General features: G+C 38.3%; 1 protein-coding gene across 5 annotated transcripts in view; it reads left to right on the top strand.

Moving 5' to 3' along the window:
• Positions 1-3428: 3428 nt before the first annotated feature.
• The window catches only part of DLG2 (discs large MAGUK scaffold protein 2), a gene marked incomplete at its 5' end in the record, with an annotated part of 1931014 nt that continues 1917933 nt past the window's right edge, over positions 3429-16509 (top strand). For 4 of the 5 annotated variants that reach the window (XM_079787296.1, XM_079787299.1, XM_079787298.1 and 1 more), the window contains one exon: positions 3429-3483. In XM_079787296.1, the coding sequence (XP_079643422.1) occupies positions 3444-3483 (40 nt within the window). The remainder of the gene's footprint in view (positions 3484-16509) is intronic. The other variant, XM_079787289.1, reaches the window with a different exon arrangement.

The raw sequence follows: 16509 nt of genomic DNA, 5'->3' as shown, positions 1-16509 counted from the left end.
GTGTGTGTGTGTGTGTGTGTGTGTTTTACTGTAGTTGACTTCTAATTTCATTTCATTATGATCTGAGAAGATGCTTTATATGATTCCAGTCTTCTTGAACTTGTAGAGATTTGTTTTGTCTCCTAACATGTGGTCTATCTTTGTGAATGATCCATGTGTATGTGTACTTGAGAAGAATGTGTATTCTGCAGCTTTTTTTTACATTTTGATACCATGTATGCTTTTATGTACATCTGTTTATCTGTATAGTGGCAAAGCTATGTAATTGTGTAATTATGCTATAGAGGGGAACAGAGAAATGGGGACCATAGTTAGGTGGAGAGAAATGAAGGGCAAAGGAAAAATTTAAAAATCACTGATATTACAGTTCTTTGTATGATGATGGGAATGATTGAATGGAGAGAATAGCAATTGATGATGGAGCAATGTCCTTAGGTAGGCAAGAGGGGAGAGGTTCAGGTGCTTAACTAGAGGAGTTGGCCTTAGAGAGAAGCACAAATATTTTATCCATAGTAACAGAAGGGAAGGCAGAGTATACGGGTACACTTACAGGTAAGTCAGTAGTTGTTTGGTCAGGAGCTTGTGGACATTCTCTTCTGATGTTCCATGAAATAGGAAGCAACATTATCAGCTGAGAATGGCTGTGGGGGAGAAGTGTTGGAAAGGGTAGGAGAAAGGAGATGTGAAATAAAATACTCAATGAATATGAACTGTTGTCATGATTGGCTTTTAGTCTGAAAGGGTTAGATTGGAAGTGGGAGAGGACTTTTAAAATTCAAAGACAATTAGTTGTCTTTGTGGTAATGATTATGGTAATCATTTCATAATGTGCACATATATTAAAAATTCATGTTATTCACCTTAAGTACATGCAATTTTATTTGTCAATTCTACACCAATAAAGCTGGAAGAAAAAAATGAACCCCAAAGCAGGGCCATAATGAAGACCCATGATGTGATTTGAAGGTAATGAGAGAAGAGCTCTGGTCAGGTGGAGAAGTGACAGGATTACCAAGAGAGACATTTGAAGGGAAGTGACATTTGATCCAAGTAAAGCTCTTACTGGTGATGGAGTCTGGGCAAAGGGTAAAATCGGGGAAAACCAATGATAACTCCAGTTGACTTTCAACCCAGGTGAGACCCTACCTTTCCTTAATTTACACCTAACTCAAATGCTCTCTCTTCCACAAAGCTATATCTGAGAGTTAAAATTAATCATAATCACACAAATACTGTAGGCATTCTTAATACATACCGCCATATTATGGCTTCTTGAATACATGTTTTTATCCCCCACAGACAAAATATCCTTGAAAATGTCACCAGAGCAACAGTGCCTTTATGTGTAGTGACAATTTTCAGATATGTGCGTTGTATATTAAAAGTCTGCATACATTAATTCCTCACACATGAACTCCTCAAGAAGAGAAAAAAAAACAAAAATATATATAAATCATAAAACCAGGAAAATTACCAATGTAATATTTAAAACTCTGGTCACTTTGGCTGTTGCCATTTTCCTCATAAGCTTTCTAAACATCCTATATAATAATAGAGGAATATGCAAATTGTCCGTTACTCTGTAACATCATGACCAATCACAGGAGGCTGCCTAAGCGTGCGCAGTGGGGCTCTGGAGACCCAGTGGAAGCAGAGAGGTCCCTGGAGGAGGCAGGACTATCCCATGGTGGGGAGGGTGGGGGTGAGAGCCCGTAGCTCCCCCCTCACCAGTCCTTCACCACCTACCGCTTGCATTCAGAGCGCCCCACCACGCACCTGCCAGGGGAAGGAGAACAGCGCAACCGGTGGGAGCCATGATGGGGTGGAGTCGCCAAGTTGCTCTGGAGATGGGGCGGAAGCGGGGAGGTGCCCGGAGAAGGCAGAACCAGCCCAAGGTGACTCCAGGGACTGAGGGCGGGGCTTGAAGTGGCCAGAGAAGGCCAGAGGGGTCGGGGGCTGGGACAGGCGCGCTGGAGCTCTGCTTGGAGAGGTTCGGTGTCAAGGCAGGGTGGGGCCGCGTGATTTCGCACGCTGGGCTCCTAGTAGTTTTATAAAACTATGGTGATAAAAACAGTTGTTTACTGGTTAAGGTGAGTCTTGGCCTCCCTCATAATGCATTTTGAGTCTGAGTAAATCAGTTACTGTATTTTATATTCTTTGTGATACATAAGTATTGTTTAGTTAAAAATATGTGACTTGGCAGTCTCCAAATGGAGATCTTCATGTTGGAACAATACAGTTGAATCTTCTCATTTCCTCCTCCCCTGTCTCCCCCCCCCCCCCCCAAAAAAAAAAGGGAAAAGAATTGTCACTTACTGCACATAAAGGGACTGTCACTCTGGTGAAAATTTCAAGGATATTTTGTCTGTGGGGGGTAAAGACATGTATTCAGGAAGCCATAATATGGCAGTATGTATTAAGAATGCCTATAGTATTTGTGTGATAGTGATTAATTTTAACTGTCAGATGCACTTTTATAGAAGAGAGAGCATTTGAGTTAGGTGTAAATTACTAACGGTAGACTTTCAGTTGATTTGTTGATTGCTTTATATATGCTAGACACTGTACTAAGTATTGTGTCATTTAATCCTACTACCTGTGAGGAAACTTAAGGTCAGAGAGGTTAAGTAACTTGTTAAATATCACACACAGCTAGTAAGTAGAGTTTAGACCCAGATCTAGCTGACAACAAATCCCTTTCACTAGAGCACAGATTTTAGGGAGAGATAGTGGAATAGGAGAGCATATTCTAAAACAGGGAGCAGTAGGAGCAAAGAAAAGTACAAAGGTAAGAAAAAGGAGAAAAACAGAGAGGGAGGAAGAGAGAGAGAGAGAGAGAGAGAGAGAGAGAGAGAGAGAGAGAGAGAGAGAGAGAGAGAGAAATCCAGTGTGGCTTGGGCATTGTGTGTGTGTATAAAAGAGGGTGGAATGTGTAGTAAGAAATAATAGCTGAAAATATACGTTGTATCAAGATCATGAGAGGGGGCCTTGAACGAAGGAATCTGGGTGTTGTTTTGTAGGAAGTCATCAATTTTGAGATCATTTTTCTGGCAAGAGAATCACATCTGCTGTGCGAACATTTACTGGCCCACATGGCATTCAGGCCCTTTGTGTTGTGTTGTTTCATGGTTACAGATCCTTTTGGAAGACAGGACTATAGAAATAAAAGTGGGTTCTTAAAATTAGGAGTTGAGTGTAATTCTCGATTTCATATGGTAGTTTATGGAATTTGTGATTATTTTATTAAAGTAGTCTGTGTCACGAAATTAGGAGTACAACTATAGAATTGTGTAATGTAATTTATTATTTTTCTAAGACCATAAGATAGAATTTTTAAACCATGTTTTTCAGATACTGACCGAGCTTTATCGTTGCTGGAAGAATACTGCAAAAAATTAAGGAAGCCAGAGGAGCAGCAGCTGAAAAACGCTGTTAAAAAGGTGATGGGCATCTTTAGGAGCAGCTTATTTCAAGCTCTGCTAGGTATGTAGTAAAATTCTGTATTATCTTTTTTAAAATGTATTTTTATTGATGTCAGAGAGGAAGGGAGAGGGAGTAAGAGGTAGAAACATCAATGATGAGAGAGAATCACTGATTGGCTCTCTCCTGCACGCCCCACACTGGGGATGGAGCCCGAAACCCAGGCATGTGCCCTTGACTGGAATCAAACCTGGGGCCCTTCAGTCTGCAGACTAACGCTCTATCCACTGAGCCAAACCAGCTGGGGCTTAAGTAGTACATTTTAAAGAAATAACTTAGTCTCCTGGACATTATTATTACTTTTTAAAGTCTAGGAGTTATTGAAACACAATCTAAAAATAGGATTATAAGAATTAATCTTGAAAATATTTTATCTATGTTTCTATCATATATGTGTACACTTACAGACAAAAACTCCAACTTGTTCTGAATATAATTGTAAAAGCTATTATATTTTGAAAATTTGAGAATCAGTCTAGTGAATAAAAACAGGAGAAAAAATCTTTATAAGATTATTTGGCCTGTGGTTCAAGTTCTTTAAAATATTCTCTTGCGGCTGGTAAGAATTAATGACGCAAATAACTGTAATCATCTTAGCTGGAATTAAATAAAAACAACTCTAAATGGACTCTTGCAGAATTTAAATAAATCCTGTCATTAGAGAATAGTAGTTGAGAACATTTTTAGGCCACACATTTCTCAGTTAAAAATTAATAGTTTCATCTAATTGATCATTAATAAAGGCCATTAACTGTGAATGGCAATATCTTGAAATAGATTTGTATGATATGTTTAGTTAAGACTAGCTAAGTCTTTTGTGAGTTTCAGTTTTTTAACTTGATTTAGGAAGACTATTGTTGGATGCGTTAGATAATTCAATTATACTTTGGCAATGTAACCATTTGGTATCGAAACCTTATTATGTGGGTAATAAAAGGACAAATTCATGACAAAGAATTACATTTTGTAATTGTTTTGAGTGAGTGATAAATATCTTGGCAAAAAGCCTACAGTGTAGTTTGAATGTATCTAAAAAATGAGAGACAACAATAATCTGTAAAAAGCTGTTATGTAAGTAATCCTGGTGTCTAGCTTTGAATGGATAGATTTGCTTTGGCTAGTTTTTTACAAATTCATTTTGGGATAAACTAGATTGAAAAAAAAATAAATGGAGCAACATTATACAACAAAATATAATTTTCTATTCCATTCTGTGTGGATTGCTAAATACTGATTACAATTTTTTTTTGCTATTGAATGTTTGAGTGGTCTTACTGTGTATCCTCTTTAAGGACACAAAAGCAGAAAAACCCTGTAGCTCTGTGTGTGCATCCTGAAGGGAATTAAAGCTGTGTAAAAGGGTAAGTGGGGTGCCCCTGACAAATAGAGCATTGTTTATGGCCTATAACCTGCTTTCTGTTTGAACCAACTCCTGCCCCCACTCTCTTGTCGTTCTTGTTACAAGCAGGGAAAACAGTGGCTTCACCCACTGTTCTAATACTTAAATAGTCAGTACATTGAAATGATAACTTGCACGAATCTTAATTAACTGAAGAGGTAGAAGAGAATCATCATGCACAAAACCCAACACAAATGAATAGTAAAGGGAAATGCTGTTATTGAAGGATGTGCTGTAACACTGAGAAGGAACCAGGAAACCAAGCCTCTCCACAGGTGAAAACGATCACTTGGAAAACGAATTCGGTCTTTCTTTTGTGGCCCTTCGTTACATGCTTTAAAGACCACCACAAAAGCTAGTATGTCTTAGATGGTATAAATCGTTGCGGAGGGAATTCTGTTTCTATAACTTTGATAGTATTGTAGTGCATAAAAACATTTTATAAATGGGTTCTCTGTTAATAGGGTAGACGGTGATAGCAAAAGTATTGCTTTTTAAAAAAGTATAATTTTATCTGATTATAAAAGCAATGTATGCTTATTCTGGAAAAATTTTTAAATGAAGTAAAAGAAGAAAATGAAACCTGGTGGTGAGATACATTGCTCTTAGGGTAAATAGCTGGATATATGATACATGTGGAGGATGATGAACTGTTTAATTTTCTTCCTCTTTGCTTCTAGAGTTCCTGTATTTTCTTTTAATTTTCAATTCACTAATAATTAACAGTGTGAAAAGACACTTTAAGCTCTTAAAAGCTAGTCATTAGTGTTTATTAATATATAAAGAAAAATGCCTAAAACAGCCATGTGCTAGAAGCTGCGCATTTAGATGTTAGGCTTAGGGTGCCATCTTGTGGTAAAACTAAGGAAAAAGTTTTGTCCAATGGATAATTACAGTTCTATGATGATTGCATTAATAATACCTTACAGAATTTGAATAGAAGTGAATTGAAATTCCATAATATTTTACCAATTAAATGAGTAATTCTTTTGTTTAGTATTGCTAAAACTTTTCAATTTTCAAGGCACTCAGGTTATTTATTTTTCATTTAGGTGCTGAAGGAGCGAGATGGTTTTTTGAAATCCTTTTTAGACTTCTCTTCCAGATACTTTGAAATTTTAAATTTCACTGTAGAATGTTTGAGGGGGATTTTTTGGGGGAAATATTTGGACAGTAAAGTGATACTTTTCTTAATACCCTACTAGTAGCAACATCTTAGAAAAGTGCTATCCTGTTCTACGGAGACTTGCACGTTCAATTTTGTGTTAGAATAGAATACTTTTCTAGTTCCATAAAGCTTAGCATAGAACCCTGTGGATACTTGAGATTACTAGCAATGTGGATGAGACATTAAGTATACCACATATTGGGATTTATCACTTCCTTGTGGAAGCCTTCTACCATGTCCCTACTTGCTAGCAGCTTTAAGCAGCTCTTTTATGATGTCCCTCTCAGCATTTTGTGCATATTACTGTAAAGCACTTATTACATTGCCTTCTGATAAACTGAAAATATTGCTGCTCCTCAATAGACTGTGAGTAGCTTGAGAGTTGAAGTTATATCTGATTTACGTTTGTACCACCAGTATGTGTACCTTAAATAACAATAGGTTGCCAATAAACTTTGTTTATTCATTTACTCAACAGTTATTTCTTTTTTCTTTTTTGGTAGGTAAGCAGATGCAGGTTGGACTTTTTTTATTTTTATTGTCTAAAGTTTTACATATGTCAACAGTTATTTTTTAAGAGGCCTGTTATGTATTAGAAATTGTGGAGGACCACAGAGATACAATAGTAAACTACAGAGGAAAGGATAGTCCTTGCCTTCAGGGGTGAGAGCAATCAAGTGGGGGGAAAGAGACATTAGATATTCGGGTAGTTATTTAAATACAATGGCGGCAAGTGCTACAAAATCAATCTTACAACAGTTGTATTGCATTTTAGTTAAAATAAAACCACTACATATTTTCCCAATGTAGTAATTCTAACATCATATTTTTATTTCAAAATAACAACTACTTGAAAACATCATGGCTAGTTTGGTCTTAATTATTCATCATAATGTATAATTTTGCCACTTGATCGTAAGAAAGTCGAAGGATTTTTTATAGATGATAGTGAGTGTGAAGGCCCACATAGTTATGTCCATTTGGAGTAATTTGGCTTTAATCCTCCAAAGCAGAGGTTCTCAAAGTGTGGTTCTTGGAGCAGCAGCACCAGCAGCACCTGGGAAGGTGGTTAACGTTGCAAATTTGGGCCTCACCCCAGACATGCTGAATCAGAAACTCTGGAAGTAGGGTCAGCAAATAGTGTTTTAAGAAGCCTTCCCCGTGATTCTGAGGCGTGCTGAAGTTTGAGAACATGTGTTCTATGTGGTTAGATATTTGGTCTCTCAAAGAAGGTAATATAGTAGGTGAATATTATTAATAAGCTTGGGAAACTATAACAATGGCATTTCTTCATTCTTGAGTTTTATAAAGATCTGATTTAATCTTTAACAAGATCAAATTCTGGGGTATATTTCAGGTACTTCAAGAATCTATAAATTAATGATATCATTATGAAATCTAATTTAAAAATACAATAGTGTATCTGGAACATTTAAGTGACTTTTTTCCCCCTTTGGATACCTAATGGTAGTTTCTACCTGCGGCTAGAGAACAGCAAATCTACATTGTATGAGGCTGACTCACTTAGGTAAGTGCCTGACACCTGGAAGCATGTGCTCTAGTGAAACAAATAAATGACTACATGTCATGGACCTTCAAATAAGTCTTGACTGGCCAAAGTGGTGAATGTTAAATTCTTAAATACCAAGGTCTACTATGTTCCTATTTATTTGTTTACAATATTTCCTTTAAGTAAAAAGAGTGCTGGTATTCTAGTTATTGTGAAGTGTTTACCTATTTACATGGAATGTGCAGATAGATGTTATTAAAGACCAAATCCTTACCCTTAAGGAGGTTAAGGTCAATTGGGAAGGTAATATTTATATACTAGAGGCCCGGTGCATGAATTTGTGCACAGGTGGGGTCCGACTGGCCCCGCCCCGATTGGGGTTGATCGGGGCTGGCTGGCCAGGGGGAGGGATGGCAGGAGGTTGGCTGGCAGGCCATGCCCCAGTCAGGGTGGGGGGACTGATTGGGGGCGGGGCTGACCGGAGGGAGGGGCCGTGGGAGGTTGGCCGGCCGGCCCCGCCCCTCACAGTGCACGTCATAGCAACCGGTTGTTTCTGGTCATTCCGGTCACTTAGGGTTTTATATATATATAGATATACAGACAAGTACAAGACAGGATATAATTAAGGTCTAATCTCTGGAGGCTAGACCAAAATGCTGCAGGAGTTCACAGAAGTAGGGATCATTGTAATTCGTGTTTCTAGGGAAGCTTTTATATAAAATGTGAACTTAAGCTGGGTCTTGTAACTGATAGGATTTGGGTAAGAAGAAAGGATAGAGAAGGACATTTTTCCCATCTGTCCGTGTGTTTGTTCATCCCATCCATCCATCATCCATCCATCCGTCCATCCATCCATCCATCCATCCATCCATCCATCCAAAGAATATTTATTGATATAGTCACTGGGAACATGGGCATTAAACAAAATTGTATAAATAGTATATACAATTGTGATAAATGCGATAGAGGAGAAGTATAGGGTGCTCTGAGCAAGAGGCTTAACCTTAGCAATGGAATCAGGGGCTTTCTCAGGGAAGTGGTATTTGAGGTAAAGACATTATACAGATTCATAGAGGTCAGAAAGAAAGTGAAGAAATGGATTTGACTGCAACAGGGGTTCAAAATGTTTTTAAAATGTCCTCTAAGAGTTGGTTAAAGTATCACATTACACTTAGGTCTCTTTCAAAGTTTGAGGGTAAACTTGAGAAACAAGAGTGACCCGAGCAATCCTTGTTATTTCTGATGTTAGACTGTCATATACTGAGTGTGATTAGTTGTGTTTTTCATGTCAGGAGGGATCTAGTATTTCTTACATTTAAATTTGACACTTTAGATTGGATGCCATGAAGAGGATAAATTGTCATTCTTGGCTCTGGACTTTATTTGCTGCAGGATTTATGTCACCAGATGGCACCATTTAACTAAATTTATGTACTTTATGTTTAAGGCTGGTTGTTTTTCAATGGAGGATGCTTTTATCTGTGCAGTTCCTGAAATAGGAAGAATTAATTTATTTTGATGGCATATGAGACCTCTATACAGAATAAAGTAATGAAACCCCAAAAGTTTGTTGAGAGCAGGAAAGGATCTGGTGATTTCTGCTAAATACATAATAAATGAAAATGTAGTGGTTATTTCTATCACTAACACAGAGTTGACAACAGTAGGTTAAAGTTGTGAGTGTGCAAAACAGAATTTTTTCCTGTATTATTACTTATTAATTATTGTATTATTTTCCACATGAACAACTGTAATCCTACTTTTGCCCACTCCTGTATATGGTATCTGGCAAGAAAGCAGCATATACTAGGTTTCTTCATCTAGGTTTTCCTACCGCTAGCATAGTGATATTATGACTATTTTAGCCTTGATTTAACTCTCAGATGGAGGGATTGATGTACAAAATAAAAATAGAAGATTCTAAAAGATTTTAGGAGTAAATCCTTTCAAGATGTCTTGAAATATTATGGTAATAATGTGTTAATTTCTTTGTCAAGAGAGTATATGTTATATTGAACTGTAGAGCTAATAAAATTAATAGAACATGATATAGATGTTTTTTCTTAACATAAACATTCATCCCCCCAAAATGAATATTTATTATTTCTTGGTTAAAAACTTCCTTAATTCTTTCTCTACCTTTAGGTGGAATTAGTCACTTTATCCCTCATGTTCCCATAATATTTGTGCATGTTTCTGGTGCAGCATTTATTTTGTATTATTGGTAATGGATTACATTTTGGTCCCCTTCAGTAGACTGTGAGCATTGTGAATGCAGGACTGGTTCTAATTGGTATGGGCACATAGAACACTCATTCCATCATTAAATGTGTTTGTTGGACAAAATATATTTTGAACCCCTACTGTCTAGGAGCCACTGTGTTAGGCTCTGGGATTTCATGAGAGGAGAGACATGGACCCTATTTTCATGGAGCTCATGGCCTATCAGGGGATACAGACATTAAACAAATAAATACAATTGTGATATGTACTTTGAAATAGTTATGTGGATTAAACAGTAAAATCATAACATTTATTTGAACCGGTCAAATTCATATCATTGTATCGTGTTTGTTTAGATAGTATTGATTAATTGAAACCTTCTAGTAATCATTATTCTTGGAATCAAATTCAGATTTCTCACCTGGAAGATTCCCCATCACCTCTGCCTACCTCTCATCTCATCTCTTACCACTCTTCCCTACTCACTATATTCCAGCCACACTAGCCTTCCAAAATGCGGTCCTCCAAAATGTTGCCCAGGACATTTTCACTTGCTTTTTTGTTTGTTTGGAGTACCCTTCTACCAAGATATTTGCCTTATTGGCTTATTTCATCATTTAGGTCTCAGTGCCTGTCAAGTGGCCTTTATTCCCCTTTCCACTTTACTCCCCACCTACACCCTACTATCAAACCACTTGTTTTATTTTGTCACTGTTTGTATCACTACGAGAAATTTTGTGTATGTGTGTTTTGCATGACTTTCTCCACTAGAATGTAAATTATATAAGAACAGCTATTTTGCCAGTCTTCTTCATGGCTGTATCTTTTATATTAGCTTAGTGTCTAGCAGTTAATAGCTACCAAATAAATATTTGTTAAATAAATGGATGAATGAGTGTTGCTGCATGCCTGGGACTGTGTTAGAGTCTAGTTGTAGTTAGAAATCTGCTAATTTGAAAGGAGCAGAAAGCTTATGCAACTAGTGTTTTACTACGTAAGGAGAAGTCTGAGGGTAGGCAGTTGCTGGCATTAAAGGCATCATCTCAGGGAAATTCTGGTCAATGTCTTTGCTCCTTGGGAATGAGAACATGACTTCAGGGAGGAATGTGGGGCTATAGTATCAGTGGGGCCCAAGGCAAGTGTTGTCAGCCAGGCCGAGCACCTGGGAGTTTTGCTTGAGGGAAAAGAAAGCACACCAGATCTTCTCAAATAGACTTCTGCATCGGAGGCCCCCAGTAGGTTCAGTGAACAGATGGACAGGAACATTGACCAGAGGAGCTAAAGGACAGCATGGAGATCCAATAAACCCAACCTGTTTCTACCCCCAAGACTGTGATGATGGATAAACATTACCCACCATCCCTCCCCAAGTTGTCTACTCCTATACAACTGGGCATTATTTCAGAGAAAGAAATAAGCAGGAGAGGGGGGAAGCTATATGAATGAGCAATTTTAGCTGAGAGAGACTCGTTAAGTTATTGAATTAGGCTATACTTTAAACTGGATTGGGTGGCCACTTTTCCCTATTACCCAGGGCCTGAGGGCTTCGGAAGAAGCTGGATAAAGCACAGGCACAGTAAAGAGCTAGACAGTTTGTGTGCAGATTCATGGTGTGGTGTAAGTTGTGTGAGCCCACTGTACTGAAGCATGGATCTCAATGTTGACTCTTACCTCGTCATACTCCTTTCAAATTTGATATGGAGTATTGAAAAGAATTCACCACAAAATAGATAAATGAAAAAAGAAGTACCCCACAAATATCTCATAGGAAAGGCTTCCCTTCACTCTGTTAGCTCTGGCTCTTGGTAAAAGATAGAAGTGGGCGAGAATGAGAGGCATTGGTCTACCTTAGTTTGTTTACATGAGCCGGTTCTAAGAGTTGCCTAAGAAAACATTTATCCTCAACCTTATTTGTTGCTCAGAAGCTATGGAACTTCTTAGATTATGCTAGGAATTGCAAACATACTAATAATAGCACACAGATATACCAGGTAGAATAAATTTCCCTGATTTCTAGTTTCTGAGTCCCTGGATTCTACCTTACATTCAGTTTCCAGGTTGCTGTCAAAATAGTAAACCTTTCTGAAACCATAAGATTAGAATTTTCTTTGTAGGACTGTATGTATGCAAATGAGTCATCAAATGTACCCAAAGTCACAAAATTCCGCATGCCGGCTCCCAAGAAATGCCTTAATTGTGAATCCCCACAAATTTAAGGTATTTTTAAACTCACAGGCACAAATTATACTGAATATTAAATAATTCTTTCAGAAAAATCTCAAGTTTTGAAAATAAGCCATTTGAAAATAAACAATTACTTCAGAAGTAAGCCTTGTGCTTTAGAAATAGAACCTGCAAATGTTTTCTGAAGAAAAGTTTAAGAGCTCTTGAATTGATCAAAATAAGACAATGGTTATGAAGGTGAGTTTAAAATTTCACGAATTGAGATAATATTATTAACAAAGCCTGTTTATTTTAGGTACAGGGCTACATTTTTTTTTTCAGGATACATGTTCACATTCTTTTTGCCAGTTTTCTCATAAAATCTAATTTATTTTTTTTAATATATATATATATATTTTTGCCATGGATTTTTAGAGGGAGAGGAAGAGAGAGGAGAGAGAGAGAGAAACATTGATGTGAGAGTGAAGCATCGCCTGCCTCCTGCATGCCCCCTGCCGGGGATCTAGGTCAGAATTGGGCATGTGTCTTGACTGGGAATTGAATTGGCAACCCTTTAGGTGCATGGGACAATACCCAACCAACTGAGCCACCCTGGCCAGGGTTAATTTCTTAACTATATCTTTTTCTAAAAATGGAGCTCCTTGAAATATAGAAAAATTATCATATTTAACAGGGCTCTCTGCAAATATTAAACAAATTTTGGTGCAGGATACTTCCACTTTCCGAATTTGAGTATTTCTACTTGTAACATGGAAGATGTGAAGAGCTGATGCAATGACTTTCTTTAAACATGAAAGACTGTGGAGAGGAATGGTGACTGCATATGGAGCAAAAGTTATGGGAAAATGCACAGTAATGTTCTACATGATAATTTTATACTCTCAAATTTGAATTATTGTTATTTTGGCTTTGTGGACAATTTATTCACTGGATCAGTTTCTTGATCTGCTTTCTAGATTAAGATTATTAAAAATAATCTCTTTCTTTACCATATCTCATGTACCTACTCTTTTTAAAAAAAATATTTTTATTGATTTCAGAGAGGAAGGGAGAGGGAGAGAGAGATAGAAACATCAATGATGAGAGAGAATCATTGATGGGCTGCCTCCTGCATGCCCCACAATGGGGATCAAGCCCCCAACCCGGGCATGTGCCCTTAACCAGAATCGAACCTGGGACCCTTCAGTCCACAGGCCAATGCTCTATCCACTAAGCCAAACAGGCTAGGGCTCATGTACCTAGTCTTATATTTTACTCTATAACTCATCATTATTAAAAACCATACCTTTTTAAAATTCCACTCTGATTACCACTTATCACCTATTTATCCAGTTTATTCATATATTTCCCATGTCCAATCATTCTTTGATCCCATAAGCACTGCTAACTTATCAGCCCTATACATTTTTGTGATCTGTTAGCTACCATAAATCTTCACATCCCTCCTTACCCAGCTTAGAATACATGATTCATTGCTATAATTACTCATTTGCATACATCTGCAATTTCATTGTTGTTCCCTCCATCTGCTGGCAAAAAACAACCTCTGGTTAAACCCATCTCTATTTCATGCACCAATAGAGCCAAATGTAGCTGGAGAAATACGCACAACCTTGTTAACTGGTTTTACTTTAAACCTAGGAACAAAAAGCCTATTCTATTTCCTTGGACAATTCACTTTCTTGTTCTCACAGGGAACGTTTCATACTCTCTTTCTTCTCAAATTCAATACACCTCACCTTTTTCAGCATCAATTGATGACCTTTCTTATTATTCTATTGAGACAATAAAAACAATCAAAAGAGAACTTTCTCATCTTTTTACCACTTAATCTACCAACCTACCTACATCTGTATCCATATACTCTGCCTTCCCTTTTATTGAAGTGGATAAACTGTCTCTCCTCTTATCCAAGGCCACATCCTCTTCTTGGAGAGAGTCAGGGTCCTGGAAGGTAAGAGAAGGCCTTCTCAAAGAGAGTTGAACGAGGACCTGTTTCCAAAGGTCAGGGCAGAGTTACTAGTACGGGGACTGGCCAGGGATCAAAGCACTTGGGGACTAGGAACCGTGCGGATTCTGAGTGAGCTGTTACTGTGAGACAGAGAGAGCTGTAACCCTTGGAGGGGCTGCCTGGCAGAAACGATGGCTTTAGGAAGAGGAACACAGTCACTGCCGAACCATGGCCCAGAAAGGAGAGAGGGGGGGTGGGGGATAAACATCCCAAACCCTCTCTCCTCCCTTCCCTGATCTGCTGTTGCTTCCCAATAGTGGACCCCAATTGAAAACCAGAGGACAGGGAGCTGGGTGACATAGTCTATTGAGGTGACATAGTCTTCCCAGGGCACAGAGCAGGGTGATAATCAAGGAAAGATGATCTGGAAGGGCAGATGTAGAAGATCCATGACAGGTTATGTCCCCATCCTTCCTCATTTACTCAAAGAATAGTCTAAAATTATCCTTTTTCTCTTTGGAGTTAATTTACCTTTGTATTCAATTAGTCTTATTAGCAAACAAACATCTCTTAATCGGTTATCTCCCTTCAGTTTGTCTGCCCTCGTCTTCTGGCTTCTGTCTGAGTTGGCCAGTGGAAGGTATTAACAGATCAGAAGATGAGGAGGAAAGAGAGGTTGGGACAGTTAACCTCTGGCCCCCTTTCTTCTAGTCCATGATTTAGCAATGCCCGTGTTCTTCTACTTAAGGCCATGGTTCCTGCCCTGTAGCCCCTCTTCCATTTCTCTAATTCCCTTTAGAGCAAAAATTATCACAAGAGTTGTTTACACTCCCAGTTTATGCTTCTTCATCTCCCATTTTCTCTTGAAGCTACTCCAAATTAGACTCTCATCTTCTCCATCCTAATGAGATTGTACTTGTCAAGTTTATTGTGATCTGTAAGAAATATACGTTTGGTTATTCAGATGATGAAAATATATTTCTCACATATATTTGGTTTTGTTCCTGTTCTTCACTTACAATTCCTAAAACCCTTGGGATTTCTTGTGATGAGAGCAATAGATTCTTTTTTATGTTAATGACATAACTTTTGGAAAACCTTTAGGTAACCTACACAGGAGGAGCTTGTTGTCAGGGCAACTAACCATGTAATTAGAGGTAGAAACTTCAGTACCCATCCCCACCCCTCCACCTCTGAGGAGGGCAGAGGGGTTGGAGATTGAGTTCACTTGCCAATGGCCAATGTTTTAATCAATCATGTCTATGTAATGAAGCCTCCATAACAACCCTAAAGGGTGGGGTTCGGGGAGCTTCTGGTTGGCAAACACGCTGAGATTTGAGGAGAGAAGTGCTCCTAGAGAGGGCATGGGAGCTCCACACCTTTCCCCCATATCTTGCCCTGAGCATCTCTTCTATATGGTCTTTCCTGCATTAAGTCCTTTTTAAAATAAACTAGTATTCCCATGGGTAAAATGTTTCTCTGTGTTCTATAAGACTCTCTAGCAAATTAATCAAACCGGAGAAGGAGGACAGGGGACCTCTCATTTATAGCCAGAAGTACAGGTAATATCTGGACTTGAAATTGGCATCCTGAGTTGGAGGGGGTTGCTGGAACCTCCAATTTGTAGCTAGTTGATCAGAAGCACAGCCAACAGCCTGGGCTTGCGACTGGCCTCTAAGTTGGGGATGAGGGTATGCAGTGTTAATAAGAGTGAGCCCTCAACCTGTGGATTCTGACACTGTCTCTTGGTGGATAGTGTAAGGATTGAAATAGATTCTTCAACACCCTGGGGTGTCCAAGTGTTGCTTGGTATTATATGAGGATCCCCCTACCCCCAAGAACCCCAAATAGTTATAGAAACTGCCATGTTGGCAATTTCATTGGTTAATTATCAGGATTTATCCCTTCTCAGCAACATTTGACACAGTCACTTCTGTCTTCTTATACTGCATTTTTATCTTCTTTTCTGACTTAAATGTTGAAGTACCCTAGGCGAAGTCCTCAGGCCTCTTTATTTTTTTTTAAATTTCTATTTTCTATCTATACTTGATACCTAGATAGGCTTATTCAGTCCTATGGTTTTAAATATTATCGACAGGCTGATGACTCCCAAATTTATGTCTGACTTCTATCCTATATATCCTATCACCTATGTAAGTATCTTCCACTTGGATATCTATCAAGCATTTTAAAACTTTACATGGAATGGAGTTTTGACTCCTCCATCCCTTGTCCCTCTCTTAGTCTTCACCATCTCAGTAAATGCCATCATCATTTACCTAGGCCAGAAGTCATCATTGATTCTTCTCTTTCTTTCACATCCTAATCTAATCCATTTGCGAGTCCTGTTGCCAAATCATCTAATTAAGTTCAGAATCTTACCTCTTCTTACCATCTATATCATATCATCCTGGTCTAAGTCACCATAGTCTCTTATCTGGTCTACTGCAATAGAGCTTCCTAACTGATAACCCTTAGTTTTCAATCTTGCCCCAATCTATTCTCTGGACAGCATCCAAAGTGATCTTTTGAATCAAAAGGTAATTTATCTCACCATTTAAAACACTCTCCATTGGCTTTCTGTCACTATCCAA

This window comes from Cnephaeus nilssonii, assembly GCF_951640355.1.
Source record: "Cnephaeus nilssonii genome assembly, chromosome: 13".
Lineage (NCBI taxonomy): Eukaryota > Metazoa > Chordata > Mammalia > Chiroptera > Vespertilionidae > Cnephaeus > Cnephaeus nilssonii.
The sequence above is the reverse complement of the archived record's forward strand: the minus strand, read 5'-3'. Positions and strand labels throughout refer to the sequence as shown.